Source organism: Caloenas nicobarica, chromosome Z, assembly GCF_036013445.1.
Source record: "Caloenas nicobarica isolate bCalNic1 chromosome Z, bCalNic1.hap1, whole genome shotgun sequence".
NCBI lineage: Eukaryota > Metazoa > Chordata > Aves > Columbiformes > Columbidae > Caloenas > Caloenas nicobarica.
This window is the reverse complement of record NC_088284.1, coordinates 35,905,821-35,921,450: the sequence shown is the minus strand read 5'-3', so window position 1 is coordinate 35,921,450 and position 15,630 is coordinate 35,905,821. Positions and strand designations below refer to the sequence as shown.

Here is a 15,630-nt window from a genome sequence, read left to right as displayed (position 1 = left end):
TTTTGTTTAGTATCTATGTTTCTTCCTGTCATTGTTTTCCAGCCTGCACCTGTCTTTTGTTTTCTAAACATAACCCTGAGGTTAAATAAGTGCTGGAGATAACAGTGAGAGCTTACAGTTCTAAATAGTACATTTTCAACAATGTTTGTTGTTGCAGTGACAAGGTAGCTTGCACATCTCTAAACTGCTGATAAATAGTAAAAAGTAGCTGAAGGTCTACAGTAACTAAAAACATGGCTTTATTTTCATGCTAGTTATAGAGAAATACTTCCCTGCCCCCCTCAGTAAATGCTTTTCAGGTAATGTATTGCAGATTCTGGCACCATATAGTCTCTCCCAATGTTCTGTTTTCTGTAACAAGTTTTATATCAGAAGCGAAAATAATTTTGTAGCCCTTTCATTTTTAAAAAAACAATGGCCCTAAAATATGTACCACTTTGTGGCTACCAAATACTGTGCCTTGACAGAAATGCCATGCAGAAACATGTCACCACTCTCAAAAGGTTAATTGGTATTTCTGGATGTTGAATGTCTTCTAAGTAAACATGACCATAGCCAGATACATGTTACATTTTTCTTTCAAGAAAATAAATAGTCAGACCATTTTGAAGCCTTAGGCAGCATACTGTTTGTTAATCAGAAGTTGTTCTCATACAGCTATATTTAAAACAGGAAAAACACATGAATCGTACGGGAAAACAAAGTAATTTTAAGGTAAAGCAGTATAGAAAAAAGAATTATGGCTGCTATTCAGCGATAAACTCAGGCCACTGTGCTGCCACATATACTGTATTTGTTCTGAGCCCTCTACAATATTCCTGGATTGATGTGTATTAAAAGTGTAATAGAAGACATAAATTTGTATTTCTTTACTTTTGATGGTTTGTTTTTTATGCTACATACAGTCACTCTTTAACGGCTTTAGGAAAGTCTTAAAAAGTCAGGCTTCCTAGGATATTGTTCTTGTCTCTAGTGGCATTGTTTTATAATTCTGGATAAGCTGCTAGCCTGTCTAAGGCTTGGTTTCCATACTACCACAATAAACAGTTTAAGTAACTGATAGAAAGGCCTGTCTAAATTGAGGCATGTGGGGCTTGAACCTTAGTGACTACAGTATAAAGAGCCATCACATTCCAGATCTTGCTCACTATCTGTGTTTGACCAGAGTGGTTAGCTGTTTTATCAAAATAGGTGGTACTGTTACCTGTCTTGTGCTTCGGGCTGCTCCCACCACTAGCCCATGAGACAGAATTTGGGTCCTTCTCTGTTGAACATTATCTATTTTGATAGAGTTCTTTAACTGAATGGAACTTCTTTCTTGATCCAAAACCTAGAGTAAGGTAAGATGCTAAGATCTTTATGCTCCTGAGAGAAACAGAGGTAATTACTTAATTTCATTGAACTTTGTGGAGAGAAAAAAGTTTTCCAGCTCTGTCATTGTGGTATAATTTTCTGGAAGATTCCAGACAACTGACAGCACAGGGGCTTGGCAGACTTGTCCATTAGTGTGATTGATTTGAGCAGATACACAGAATCTGCTTTGGATTGTGCTGTACTTTTGCGTGGGATAGGCAATGCCTTATTGTTTTCATTAACCTTGATATAGTCAGGTGAGAGGAAATCAAACCAGAGAATTATGATGGAGAATTACTCTGCTTTCAGAATGTATAAAACTTGTCTTTTAAAGCATCTTTAGTTCATAGGCTGCAGGCATACTCTTACTAGAGCTGCACCTACCACATAATGAGCTAGACCAGATTTACAGCATTTTAGCTATGTCTGTTTGTGTTGTATGGATGCTTTCATCGATTTGATTAATGTGTAAACTTCCTTATTTTTACTACAGAATGAAGCCAGAATAGGGGCGTTTATTGCAGAGCGGCTGACAGGCTGCAGGCTGACCTGTTGAGGTTCCTCCTACTATCCTTTTCCTATAGCTGTACACATAGTCAGTCTGAGACCGTCTGTGTCTTTCTTTTAACTTTGTTTAGCCTTGGCTGACCTCCGTAACCATCCTGGACTGGCAGTGGTGGTAACAGGTCAAGAGATGTCATTTTCCTTTTGGTATACTTAGTCATACAGCATTCAGTGTTTGTTACGTAATTGGTATAATATTGAGGCAATACACAAAAAAATGCAATTTAGTGTACATTAATCTGTAAACGTAAATGGTATAGCTGCAATAAATTTTGGAAGTTCTGTCTTTGAGTTGTGCCCATGGAAGATGCTTCTGCCACTCAGTTTCTCTTCTGGCTTTCACCTAGAGGTTGCTGTCACTGTAGGAGGCAGGACATGTGTTGGCTTCTCTGCTCTGATTCACAGCGCAGTGCTGCTGGGGTGGCTCTGTGCTGTTGATGATTTTAGCAGAATTGTTGGACTGGTAGGAGGTTAAATGAGACGTGGTGCACTTTCACTTCTACCAAGTCAGCCACAATATTTACTAGCAGAGAAAAGACACTAGATTAAAAAGATCTCATGTGCAAATTAACTTGCCAGATAGTAAGGCTCATATTTCTACTTTTCTTTATTCAGGAAGGCCAAGTTATTTCATGAAAGACTTGTAATTCTGTTCTTGCGTACTTCATTTATGTGTGAGGTATAGTTTGATAATGCTTGAATATCATTTTAGATTAATGATTAAAAAGCAATTTGAGATGTATTTTTGTGTATCTTTTGATTAAAAATTCTGTTGCTCACATGCTTAAGTGGTTTTTGGTTTTTCAGTAGTAACAATTTAAAAAGCAGCACCAAATTATTTTTGTCATTAACATCTGTATATGGTAGAACACACATGAGTAGATCTGTTGATTAAGAAATTACCATTTTTAGCTGGAGGTGGTTTACCATTTATTGGTAATTTTTAATTTTTTTCCTAAAATATAAGTATGAAATAAAACTGAATCCATAACTTTGCTGGTAAACTTCCCACAGGGAGTTTGGATCCTTAGTTGTGTTTTTTTGGATTGGTTCGAGCAGATCTGAGGCATATGAGGTTGCTTTATTTTGGGTGGTCACAGGCAGTTTGAACTGATATATTTGGCAAGAGAGAAGCAAATCTGTCTTGGAGTCCAGGAGAATTTGCAGAATGTGCATTGTATAAAAATGCTTTACATTTGTAGAACCTGACATTGTGTTCACTGACACAGACTGTTCACAATATTGAAAGCTGACCTGAGAGCTTCTGTACCATCTGATTGTAATGTAAATTTGTGTTTTATAGCTTGAAACAATTGGATGGCAGCTTAATCTTCAAATGGCAGAGTCCATGCAAGCGAAGCTTAAGTCTCCTCAAGCTGTGCTAGAGCTGGGAATGAGCAATGAAGATTCAAAGGTAAGAAATACATACCTGGCAGAGTTGGAATGGGTTGGTGGTGATGGCCTTATGTTCAAAGTTTGGAGGCACAAGTTGGAACTCTTGATCGTTGCTTGTTTTGCCAGAGTTATCATTTCTACATTTCGTAAAATTGTAGTAATCACTTAGAATTGTGAAGTACTGATGTAATAGCCTATCTATTAGGTAGACTGAGAGCTGTGTTACCACCTCTTTGGGCTGTAACATAACAGAGAAATATCGTGGAATATGGTTATTTTAGATCTCTAAAACATCTTTGTAGATAATTAATTTTTATCACATAGCATGTGATTCATACTTCTTATACTTTTAATGCCTAGTAGCTTGCAGCCTTCTACCATGTGTAGTTATGTAAAATATTACTGATCACTTGTAACCTATCCGTGCTAATGATGTATTTATATGAATGATGACATAGTATGTGAGGCCACAGCCAATATTTGAAGGTTTTGAGGTAAAGTCTTAAGTTCCATTGTGTTCAATAAACATATTTTTTGTCCATAAAATCTGTGTCCTCTGTTAGCTACCATGTTTTAAATTAAACACATGAATTACTTTTTACCTTATCTTGCTAATAGAAATTGGAGTCTTTACTTCTGTGGTGTCTGTCAGAATATTCATCTATGAAAAAGTCAGCATAAAAGACTTGAGGGGAAAAATCAGAATTCAGTTCTGCTTCAGCATTGCATTTAAATCACAGTAATTTTACTTATGTGTGTGGACTTTCTAATTTATAGTAAAATAGAAAAGCTTAGGTTTATGCTTCTCACCAGGACCCACAGTAGTTGTATTTTTTTCAGCAGTGCACTGCAATCTGTATTTTTTAAATGCAAATAGAGGAACCAGACAATATTTTATGTCCAAGCTGCATTAGGCAGCACTGCATAGAGATTCAGTTCTGTGGTAAAACAATTTTAAAAAAATGAGGGAAAAAAAAGTCACTTTCACATGACACAGAAAGTTTGTGTCTTTCCTTTACAAACAGAATTCAGCAAGTAGATTTTTTTAATTGTTTCATCTCTATTTCTTTTTGTTGGTATAGTTAGATACCAAGATCAGAATTATTTTGCAATAATTACAAGCCTAGAATAGACTTACAACTGGCATTTAGATAGAACAGTGCTACAAGAAAAACATACTGATGCTCTCGCACAACAGACACTAAAATTTAAAAACCTGGACTGGTGTGAAGATAATGACAGGGATTTTTTTCTGAATTATTATATCCTATTATAGACTAGGTTTAAGATTGACTAATATCTGCTTATATATTGACAGAAGTGTTGGAGCATAATTTTTGTTCTGTATTTTGCATGATCTCTTTGTATTAAGTCATCTGAAAATCCTAGATACTTCTATTTTTCCTTCCCCAAACATGTGTGCCTTTTGCACAGAAGTCTGTCATGAATTTAGCATGTATGTTCTTAATGATTGTCTTCATTTCTTATTACACTTTTTGTTTTGTTTTGTTTCCTTATAGTTCATGTATTTAGCTTGAATTTTTTCGGGAGAGACCTGACATGCTGTTACAGAGGAGCTTCCGTGAGCTGTTTCATTAGGGGGCAGTAGTGCTGTTTGTCACACTGCCTCTTTGCTTTTCTGAGAATACTCAGAATAAATTCTAAAAGTCAGACGTTATGTGAGGTGTTAAATGTTTACATTTCTAATCTGTATGTAATAATAGAAGTTTCTCTTGCTCATCTACATAACTTATGTCTATTAATAGAAAACCGCTTACTGAGCAAGGTAAATGAAATTGGCCATTGTTTCCACTTTTTCTAACTAAAAGAAATTTTACTAATACATTAGTGTTTACTACAACTCACTTCACTTAAAGATCTTTTAAACAGTTCGTTGTCAGGAGCTGACATTTAAAAGTAATATTTAAATTATCTCTCTGGGAGAGGTGATCAGAAAATGTGTGGGTATATGAATGTTATTTGTGCTTCATGAAATTAGAAGAGTCAGAGGATCTGCTGTATTCTATATAAATATTTATAGAGTGTATTTTGTCAGCTTCAGATGAAATGCAGCGTCCCATAGGTATTATACCATCAAAATTCAAAAGTGAGGTGGTCTTTGGTTCTTTCAGGTGATTCAAGCTGCTAGTGACATTTACATTGCCCAGGAAATATGCTGCTTTTGACTAGTAGTAATTTGGGATCAGATCACATCATTTTTGGTAAACTCTTTTTTCCTGGGTTTCATTACAATTTTCCCATTTGCTTATACTCAGACTTTGAATTATGCTTGGTTTGCATCTAACAAATATTTCACATATGCCGTGTTAAAGTTTTTCACCATGGGGGCAGTTAATTAGGGGTATGAGTTATCACGAGAGGTCACAGAGGTGCCAGCCTGGGAGATACTCAGGAGTCAAGGGGACAAACCCCTGAGCATCATGACAGAAGCGCGGTTCACCCCGTGGTGAGCAGGGCTGCCAGCCCCTGCCTTCCAGCCCCAGCCGTCCTGTCATCTGGGCTGCTCCACAGCTAGGTCACTGATGGTGTTGTGTGTGAGGAAGACAAAATAAGGAGCTTTCAATTAGAAATCCAATTACCAGTGGTTTCTTGTAGTGATTCAGAATTTGAAATGTTTAATTGCATTTCTAAATCTGAGGGAAGTGGAATTTCTATGAACTAGACACACAAACCAAGCTGGTATTGTAGGAAACATCTTTTTGAACTACAAGATTGTTTTGCTTCCATGCTGACATTTGAATGAGCTACGGTGACATTTAGAACTGATGTGTAAGATATTGGCTGTGTATAAGGGTTTTCTTTAATAATGCTATTTGGTTTCAGATTTTTTGGGGGCTGTGGAGTGGCAACAGAACAGCCTGGGAATTTTTTACAGAGCATTATTATTTTTATGGCTATAGGGTAAATTAACCAGTAGAGGGAGCGCAAATTAACAATCCGCTAGTTATGATTTTTATTTGCAAACAAAGATTGATCTCAAGAAGTACTGTCTTAATATCGGTTTCCTTCAGTAATTTATTTAATAATTATCCACATAGGCACACACTTGCACATTCTTTCCCACTGTTACCAGTAGTAATTCCTTAGACCATCTAGTCCAGAGCTTTCTAAGCAACTGTGATCATTTTCTATAACCATAGGAGCCACATATAAAAAAAAAATGTAGTAAAGGCTGTAGAAAAGGCCTGAGGGTTTCAGAAATGTCACATCATTGGTACTGCATATCTTCACAGAGGAGTTCTTAAAGAGTTTCTGCTATGCCTCTTCACTAGGAAGATCCAGTAAGGTACATTACAATGTAGGTATTATTATTGTGTATATTTACACATCTCTAGTTAACATTTATGCTTGAAAATCTTTAGGATAAACAAACTATTCTTGCCCAGTGTTGTCTTTCGATAATAATCCAATTTATTCTGTAAATCCATTCCACAGATTTCATTAGATTGAGTTATCTAATTACAGTTTTTCCTATGGAAGGCTTTGCTCTTTTCTTGCTTTTCCTTCTCTTTATTTCATCTACGAATTTACTCTTTATCTTCCCCACTAAGGGCTTCTTGGGGGAGCTCTTATTTTTTTTTTTTCCAATGTGAATGCTATGTATGCATTCCTTGTGAGAATTCAATACTTTGGTTTTTCGTTCCTTCTTTATATGTGGATTTGAAGAATTTTGTTACAGGATTTTGTCTGCAAATGCAAGACAAGAAATAACTGATAAATGTGCTGTTTTGTTAAATCTCCCAATGTAATACTTCTGACAGAAGACAGATAATATTAAAATGTTACTATACTAATTTAAATTTATTTCCTTTTATTTCATTTCCCCTAACTTCTAGATGCTTTGAAAGGGGAATAAAACAATGGAAATATTTTAAACTTTTTTTTCTGCAGCCCATCATTCAAAATCAAAATTAGGTCTGACTGCATTAGAAACTGAGATGGTAATACATATTCATCATCCTACAGAGTAAATAAGTCTGGAAATCTTAAATGATTATTTTTTACTTGTTAAAAAAACAGGACATGGTTTGCTTTGTTTGTCCTCCTAGTTTTTACAGTGTTTCTATAGATTTCTGGACTGTGAACAAATCTAGACCTTGGACATTTTTGCTCTGCTTACTTCAGTAAGCATGCCGTTCTGCTTCCTAAGTTTGCCATTGTGAATACTTTCCCCATCTTTAACAGCAAAGCAGAGTGTATGAGAAACAGAGCTTTACTTCTAGCAGAGCTAGATGAATCAGTCATTGGATTCAGGCTGCAGATTCTGTGCAGTCTGTGTGGCATGCAGGCAGGACCTGCACTTGGAGGTTAGCCCTTTGCTTCTCTCTGAAAATAAGTCAATTATTTGAATTGCAGTAACAGTAAGAGTTGGTGGATGTTAGTGATATGTTCCCACACCAGAGAGGTACCATGGTGTACCCCCTTCATTTGCCTTCTCAGTCCTCGGCTTTTGGGGTGATGCATTTAGATGCCAGGTTTTGGTTTGTTTTTAAATAGACGAGTAATTTGTATTTGTAGTGCCTTGAAAAAAAGAGTACAATTAAAAGACATGCTGGAGAAACTGTGATGAGGTGCAAAGACTAAACAATTTTGAATTGCTTCTCACTTTCGCCAGCTACCTCTCAACCACTTTCTTTTCTAATGCTTTTCCTTCCCAGAACACAAAGAAGCTTACATGTACACCCTTGAACAGAGTTTAGTCTTTTCATCAAGCAGATTTATAAGTCTCTAGCAATTGCAAAAATAAGTAGGACAGGCCTTAAATGAATGCAAAAATGTTTCAGGATGCGATTGAGAGAAAAGGTTTTTTTCATTCTTATTTAGAGGAGGTGATTGGAGGCCTAGATAAGTTCAGACAGCACAGTCCTGGTTCAAGGTCTTTCTGAATTTCTGTAGACAAACAAGGTTACTGCTTTTGGCAAGGTACATTATGAAACAAATTTTGTTCTGAGAACCAAAATCTAATAAATATTGCTGCTGATAGCAAAGCAGAAACTTCCCTGAGAGGAAGTTTCAGAATATTGAGAAAATTCCTCGTATTTGTAGGAGCTGTAGTAAAGAATGACTGCGTCATCTTCAGTGTGTGAAACAGCTCAGAAAAATGAGCCTCAAATTTATAATTTGCTTCCAGTTTGTCACACTGCTACAGAAAGCTGTCAGAAATTTCATTGCTCAACAATGAGAGCCAGAAATTCTGGACTTGCAATACACAGCAGTTCTTGCATTAGACTGTTTTTGATCTATTATATATATTTTCTCTGATTAAATCTGTTTAATTAGATGAAAAAATAAAGGTGCAGTCCAGAATTTTCAAGATGCTGAGAGGACTCTTGTTTTCTTACAAGCATAGAAATAGATGGCAGGATAAACCATGTCCTGTAAGTTTGACATTTTACTTAGAAACCATTTACCAGATGGTGTGACTCTAGGAGTATGCACTCACCTTTGGCAATTGTACTGCAGGATATAGTTATTTATTTGTCTCCATTTGTGATCTTACATGATTTAATTATCCAGCTTATAGTCAGGATCTCTTTACAGGGATCTCTTTACAGGATGCTTATGTTTCACCTGGCTGTATACACAATTTATGAATACAATCATTCATTTACAAACTCTGTAACTGGCTACAGCCTCTGCACATGCTCTGTTCCCACTAAAACATTCTTACCAGCTTTGTGCATCTGTCTTTGTGTCATGGAATTAAAGAAGAAAACTGTCCCAGTTGGCCATGTATAGTTGATTGTAGGCTTGGGCAACCTCAAGCCTGTAGTTAGCACTGAAACTCTTGTTTGGTACAGAAGTAAATTAAATTGTCCATAATGTGTAACTTTACCATTATCAGTCCAAATAAACAGCAGAAAAGTAGCTGAAAACGTATAAGTTTAAACTTGGTGGCCCATTTCATTGCCAGGCAGAGTTAAACTTTGAGGCCCTGAGGGCATTTGAAAAACACAAAGATCCAGTGAGTTTTTCTCATTTAATGCAGTTGTGCATGCCATCTTTTTTCTTACAAAATTTGTTTCCTGTTTGCCTCAAACTGGTTTTGTAGGCTTGGTCCTTCAGTCTTTTCAGATAAAGGAAAAACGTTCACGGGATTAATTGCAAATTCTCAGACATCTAGATAGTTTCTTGCCTGGTTTTCTCAGAAACTCTGCTGTGTTTTTGCAAATGAACTGTTGTCTTCATTTGTGTGTAGCAATGGAAAATAGGCCTATTTTTTTCAGTACTTTTTCTATGCTTTTGCAGTACTTCCTGGCAGTATCAATCCCCTGGTTTCTACTTAGGCAATAAGCTCTGTAGTCCCTTCACAAATGTGTTAAAAATTGGCTTTTCGCCCATATATGTTTCTTCCTGGCTCTAAGGTATAATAAGAAATGGGTGAGATGAGGGAGGGGTGAATATAAAAGCTGAACTTTAACAGCAAGGCTCAGTCTTACCAACGTAACTCTTCTGCATGTGGTCTCTGTTACAATGAGGTTGGCTGCTGCCTTTGAGGATCGGGGGGGCGAGGGCAGAGGAAGACAACATGTAATCTCTCAGTCAGCAGCTTTCTAATGTGGATGTTTAAAACCAGATAATTTTTCTATTTATAGATACATGAAATCAAAATTTGTCCTGAATGTTAAAAGGTTAAAATTCAGAGGGTCATAAGGCCTTTAGATATATCAAGTCAGTAGCATTTTCTGGTGTTTAAATCAGGTAGGAGTGGCTGCCTCTTGCATTATTTGACGATTAGTAGCAAGCAGAGACGAGTTGGAATATGTTCTTTGTAAAAGTAGGAGGTTAAGTTTTTATGTATGAAAGCCTTGATGTTGGGGAAGCTGTGCAGAACTGCCTATAAATGTGTGTCTGTGCATTTTCAGAGTACCACTGGAAATGCTGCTCAGTTTTTCATCTTCAGCTTCTCAGTTCTTCCATCTGTAAAATGGTGAACTTGTTAGTGCTCAGCAGCTGCAACCTGGAGATGCTTGTGGAAAGTTTTGTTATCTATTAATCTTTCTTTTTTCCTTTTAGGGGTTCTAAATGAAGAAAGTTATGAGAGATGTGGAATTTTAAAAAAGGAATTTCCATGTGCTTTTTCTCACTAGACTTATACCTCAAAATACTTCACATCTTTAAGACCCAACTGCGTTTTATTTTCCTGTAGCTGGTTCCCATGTAAGGGATACCTGCAGATGTTGTTGGAAGAGTTAGAATTGTGTTCTACAGTCATGATTACTGCCTGATTTTCATTTTTACTGACATTTCAGAAGCAGTTGCCTTGCTCCTCATTACTGTAGCGGTAGCTTGGGAACAGTTTGTGCTTCGCTGTTCACTTCTTGGGTAGGAATGGAAGAGGTGTCCTCTTCTTAATGCCTTATCCTCTGGTTGTGCATGCAGTGTTGGAGGCACTCTCTGTGTATGAGGAGACCTTTAGCCAGAGAGAAGCAAAATATAAAAAAGAGGGAATTAAAAGTAAGATCTAAATGTGTCTACAGTGTTTTAATGGAAGTTGTGAACTTGCCTGTAAATGCCTCTAACTTTCTAGCTGCACCATAGAAACGCAGTTTTGGAGTCACTTGAAAAAGAGGTAGGTTAATGGCTTTGCTTGGGGTATCCAGAAAGAACAGTCTGGAGTGTTCAAAGACAGCTTTAAGCTTTATACAAAAACCCACAAAACCAGAAAAAAACCCCACAAAACAAACAAGCAAGACCAAAAAAAACCCCCACAAAACCAAACCAACCAACCAAAAAACAACCACAACCAAACCAAAATAGAAAAGGTGATTAGATAGCAGGCTTGTAGAACAGAGACTATGATGTCCACACCTGCTTAGGCTGACTGCAGCTCTCCACCTGTTCTCTATATAATTTCCTGTTTATTTTCAGACTTGCTGTAGTTGGTTAAAATTTATTTTTTCACCACTGCATTTTACTTCCACAGCTACGGCAGGTTGGAGAGAAAATAGAGGAATCTTTCTGCCTTCCATTCCTGTGTTAAACAGTACTGTTTACTGAAACACTGCTCAGCAGGCTCTGCGGTTGGCATGGATCGAAATGGAACTCAGAAACAGGAACAGAAAACCAATCTAATACAAATGCCAATGAAATGGGTTCTTACTGTCCAGCCTAAGCAGTTCTTTAGTAATATGCATAAATTTTATTCCATTTTCTTCATAGAGTAAATAATGATGCTGACTTCATTGATCTTGACCTGCTGAGGAACATAGGCAGGAGTTTTATTTCCTTGTTTTCCCCAATATTTCATCTGCCTTTTATAAATGCACAAAAAAGCATACCTGCACAAACTTATTGAACTTCTTTTTTAAGATGTACTTTATTATTTTGTCCCGAGTTGTGTATTTTTCACCTTTAAAAGTTAAATGGATGGATTAGCTTGGAAACTGTGATATTATGTTGCTGTTTAAATTGTATGAAAGATACTCCAAGAGGAAGGGAGGATGGGCAGGAAGGTGTAAGAGGCAAGGAGTAGCCACTCAGCCTGTGAGTGTCTTATTTATGTTGATTCTCTGTGCATCTCCTGAAAAGCCTAGTTGCAGGCTGATGTATTTTAACCCAAGTCAGACACTTTGATCTTGTTCTTCTCCTATGATACGTCCTTGTTTTCTTCCTAAGAAGTCTGGTAGACTAGAAGTCCACTATAGCTAATTTCTGATTTGCAAAATGTAGTATTTGCAATCCATTTTGTTTAATTATTGCTGTAGGGCAGATTTTTATAAGCAAATTTGATACATTTTAGAAGTACCATAATATTCGAGGTATTTGTTTTCTTGCTGAGCGTCATGTTGCATAAATAACTTTTGCTGTGTTATGTCTTTGTGCACATCAAATGGTAATTTTAATCAGTCTCTAGTTTTGTTTTTTTCTCTCTGCAGAATCAAATCGCTTGATCTTCAGTTGCAGTAGACACAGCTATTCAAGTTCTTGTATTTGTAAAGTTCTTTTCCTTTGCCTATTTAGCCTGAATATTGTTTTTCCTTGCAAATATAGTTATGCTATATGTCCTGGCAAAATAAGGGCAGCTTCAACGTCAAATCCAGTTAAGGCATGGACATTTCTAAGGCAGTCTTAACACTAAAGTTCTGTAAAATATCTGCCTTGTTCAGACTGGAATTGATATTTAAAATTATAGAACTCCATTGCATATTTGTAAGCATTTCTTTGCAAGCCTGAGTAAAATTACATGATTTTTAAAATCTGTTTGACTGCCCTTAGGTGCTGGAAGATGCCTTTTTTTAATAGAGAAGAGAGGTGAAAATAAATGCCATTTAACGTGTATGATTTTTCCTTTTTAAATTTCTGAAGTGCAAAAAAGAAGATAGGCCAAATGGATTAAAGAGGCTTTCTGGGGGTGAAATGGTGGCAAGGAGCAGCTGCCAGACAAATTCACAGAATCACAGAATGGCTGGGATTGGAAGGGATCTCTGGAGATCGTGTTGTCCAACCCACCTGCTAAAGCAGGTTCACCCAGAGCAGATCGCACAGGAATGTGTCCAGGTGGGTTTTGAATGTCTCCAGAGAAGGAGACTCCACAACCTCTCTGGGCAGCCTGTTCCAGTGCTCTGGCACCCTCAAAGTAAAGAAGATTCTCCTCGTATTCAGATGGAATTTCCTGTGTTTCAGTTTGTGCTTGTTGCTCCTTATCCTGTCACTGGGCACCATGGAAAAGAGTCTGGTCCCATCCTCTTGACAGCCATCCCTAAATATTTATCACCATTGATAAAATCCTCTCTCAGCCTTCTCCATGCTGAACAGACCCAGCTCTCTCAGGCTTCCCTCATAAGAAGGATGCTCTGGTCCCCTAATCATCTTTGTAGTCCTCCACTGGACTCTCTCCAGTAGTTCCTTGTTCTTCTTGAGCTGGGGAGCCCAGAACTGGACCCTGCAAGTTGCACTTCGCTTTTGTCTCATGTACCTTTAGAAAACATTATGGTGAGGAGAATGATACCAGTTACCCTGTTGGTTGATAACTTGCCAGCGGCTCTGTATTACTTAGACTGTTACAAACTAATTAGGTATTTTATGTGACAAGCATGTCACCAGGTCTGCGCAGAGTGGTATAGGAGTCCATGCTTCTTCATTTGCATTCAGTTCACATTTGTGTTCACCATGATTTTCATTCACCCCTATGCTCTGCTTTTCCTTTATCAGTTCCTTAAATGCATTTTTTGGTGAGTTTTGGTACAAAATGGTACTGTTAAGGAAAAGTAATCCTCTTGATGATAATGAGTTTCTTACCCAGCTGGGTTAATAGCATGTTTTTGAATTTAAAAGCAATTGGATTGTTTTGTATTTTCTGTCTGCTTTGCAGAATGTCTGGCCTTACTTTCCTGTTACTTTTGCTGTTTCATGTTGGTTTTGGGTTTGTGTGGTTGGTTTTTTTTTTGTTTTGCTTTTTTTTGCAAATGTGCAAACTAATGAAATTGCCAAATCTGGGTTCCTGGAGAAGTAATATGTATACTCTTGGAAGAGTACAAAGTAAGCATCTCCTGCGTTGCTAACATCTGTCCTGCTTGAGGCGATAAATATACAGTACATACTGTCAAACAGTATCAATGCTATGCATTTGACATTGAACAGGTGTCTGTAACAATGCTGGAACACCCTTTCCAGTCATGCTTCAGGTGGAAGAGGGTAGGTCATCACCTCAGTTATATGCAAGGGTGGCAATTTTCACTCATTTTGCTTCCTGTTGTTTACAAATGACAGGAGTCTGATATCTGGAAGTGTGTGGCATCTAAATTTGTGCCACTTGGCTTTCTATGAACATTTAGAAAACTTTAAAAGCTGCTATGACAACTGACCTTTTCAGAGACTAAAATACACGAAATACCACTTCTTTTACAGGAAAACCACAACCCACAGCATGGCCTACCGCCCTGAGGAAATCTTGTTCAGTATGATTATATAAAATCTCTACTAATGGAATAACAAATACATATTTCTAGGAATGCATACTGACTGGCAAGGCAGTAATAGAAAGAGATTTCAAGGGGGAAAGGAAAATACTTTTTCTTCCGCATCGAGACAGATCCTGTTACTAAGAATACATTCTGAAACCTTGTAGTAGTGGAAGGACAGTACAAAAACAAACATAGAGCCAAAGCTAATTAAAATGCTTGTCTAGCTTGAAATTTATATGTAAGGAGAAGCTGCTTCTTTCTCTGACCCCTTGAGCAACATTTTTGAACGTGGAATAGTTACTTGTAATAGTAACTAAGTTGTCCAGCCAGCCCATGGGATGGAACCACACCAGGGGGTCAAATGGAAGAGAAAATTGCACTGTGATGCTTTCTTGGTGAGTTTGTAGCTTTCTTAGTGTAAGGGAATGATAATTTCTGCTGTGCATGTAATCAGAATGTTACGAGAATTGCTTTGTAAGTGACGTTTGTAAATGCTTTTCTTCCTCAACAACATCAGGATTAGGCACTGACTTTTTCAGTAATAACCTGATTCAAGGCTTTTTTGATTACTCTGGTGCATGAGGCAGACAACAGAGTTTTAAAGAAGGCTGGAAATGCAAGATTATTTTTCCATCCTCTTTTCCAACATCAACAGATACGACGAGTTGGGAGATGCTTATGCTTGGGAATAAGTCTTGTTACAAGATTGGGAATTTGACAACAAACATGTTGCCAAGGACCAGGTTTGTAGGCAGCTCTGGTTGGCATGTATTTCTTTTATTTAGGTACTTAAGCACTGAAGGGTGCACTTGTCTCCTTCATGAGGTGGAGAAATGTACTATCGACTGCGTTGGCATAGGAGTGTGGTAGGCTTAAGCTTTCTGGAGAAGAACTTACACCATACCTTGGAGGGCTGCCCACCAGTGGCTTCATACCAGGAATGCCATCATACCTATTAGTCTTGGAGGGTTTGCAGCCTGGAACTGAGTACAGGATTCATTAACTGCACAGAGGTGTTCAAATTTACGTTGTCTTTCCTCTTCTCCTATTCCAAATCCTAAACAAAGGAATTTCAAAATCTAACCATACACACTTGAAAAAAATAGATGTCATTGTTCCAGAACCCATGTATAAACCTTACAAATGCTGCCTGCAAATACCTGAAGTCATTGCTGGAAAGGAAATGCCTTTCATTAGAAAATCTTAGCGTACTCAGGAGAAGAAGGTTCATTTGAAGATGCAGTTTAGAGACAGGAAGAAAGATACGTATAGATTCAGGAAAATCCTTGCGACAGCAGAGAAACTGAACTCCTAAGCTGTTTTTTCATGTCATTTCTAGATCACTTTGCCTCTTCACATTCCCATTGCTTCTTCACAGAATCACAGAATG

The 15,630-nt window shown here is 37.4% G+C and overlaps 1 protein-coding gene across 2 annotated transcripts in view; it reads left to right on the top strand.

Moving 5' to 3' along the window:
• COMMD10 (COMM domain containing 10) overlaps positions 1–15,630 on the top strand; it is a 111,649-nt gene that overhangs the window by 18,232 nt on the left and 77,787 nt on the right. Inside the window, exons 5-6 of one of the 2 annotated variants that reach the window (XM_065657591.1) lie at positions 3,221–3,331; positions 4,833–4,903. In XM_065657591.1, the coding sequence (XP_065513663.1) occupies positions 3,221–3,331; positions 4,833–4,850 (129 nt within the window). In that variant the 3' untranslated portion in view covers positions 4,851–4,903. Of the gene's footprint in view, positions 1–3,220; positions 3,332–4,832; positions 4,904–15,630 lie in introns of those variants that run through there. The other variant, XM_065657590.1, reaches the window with a different exon arrangement.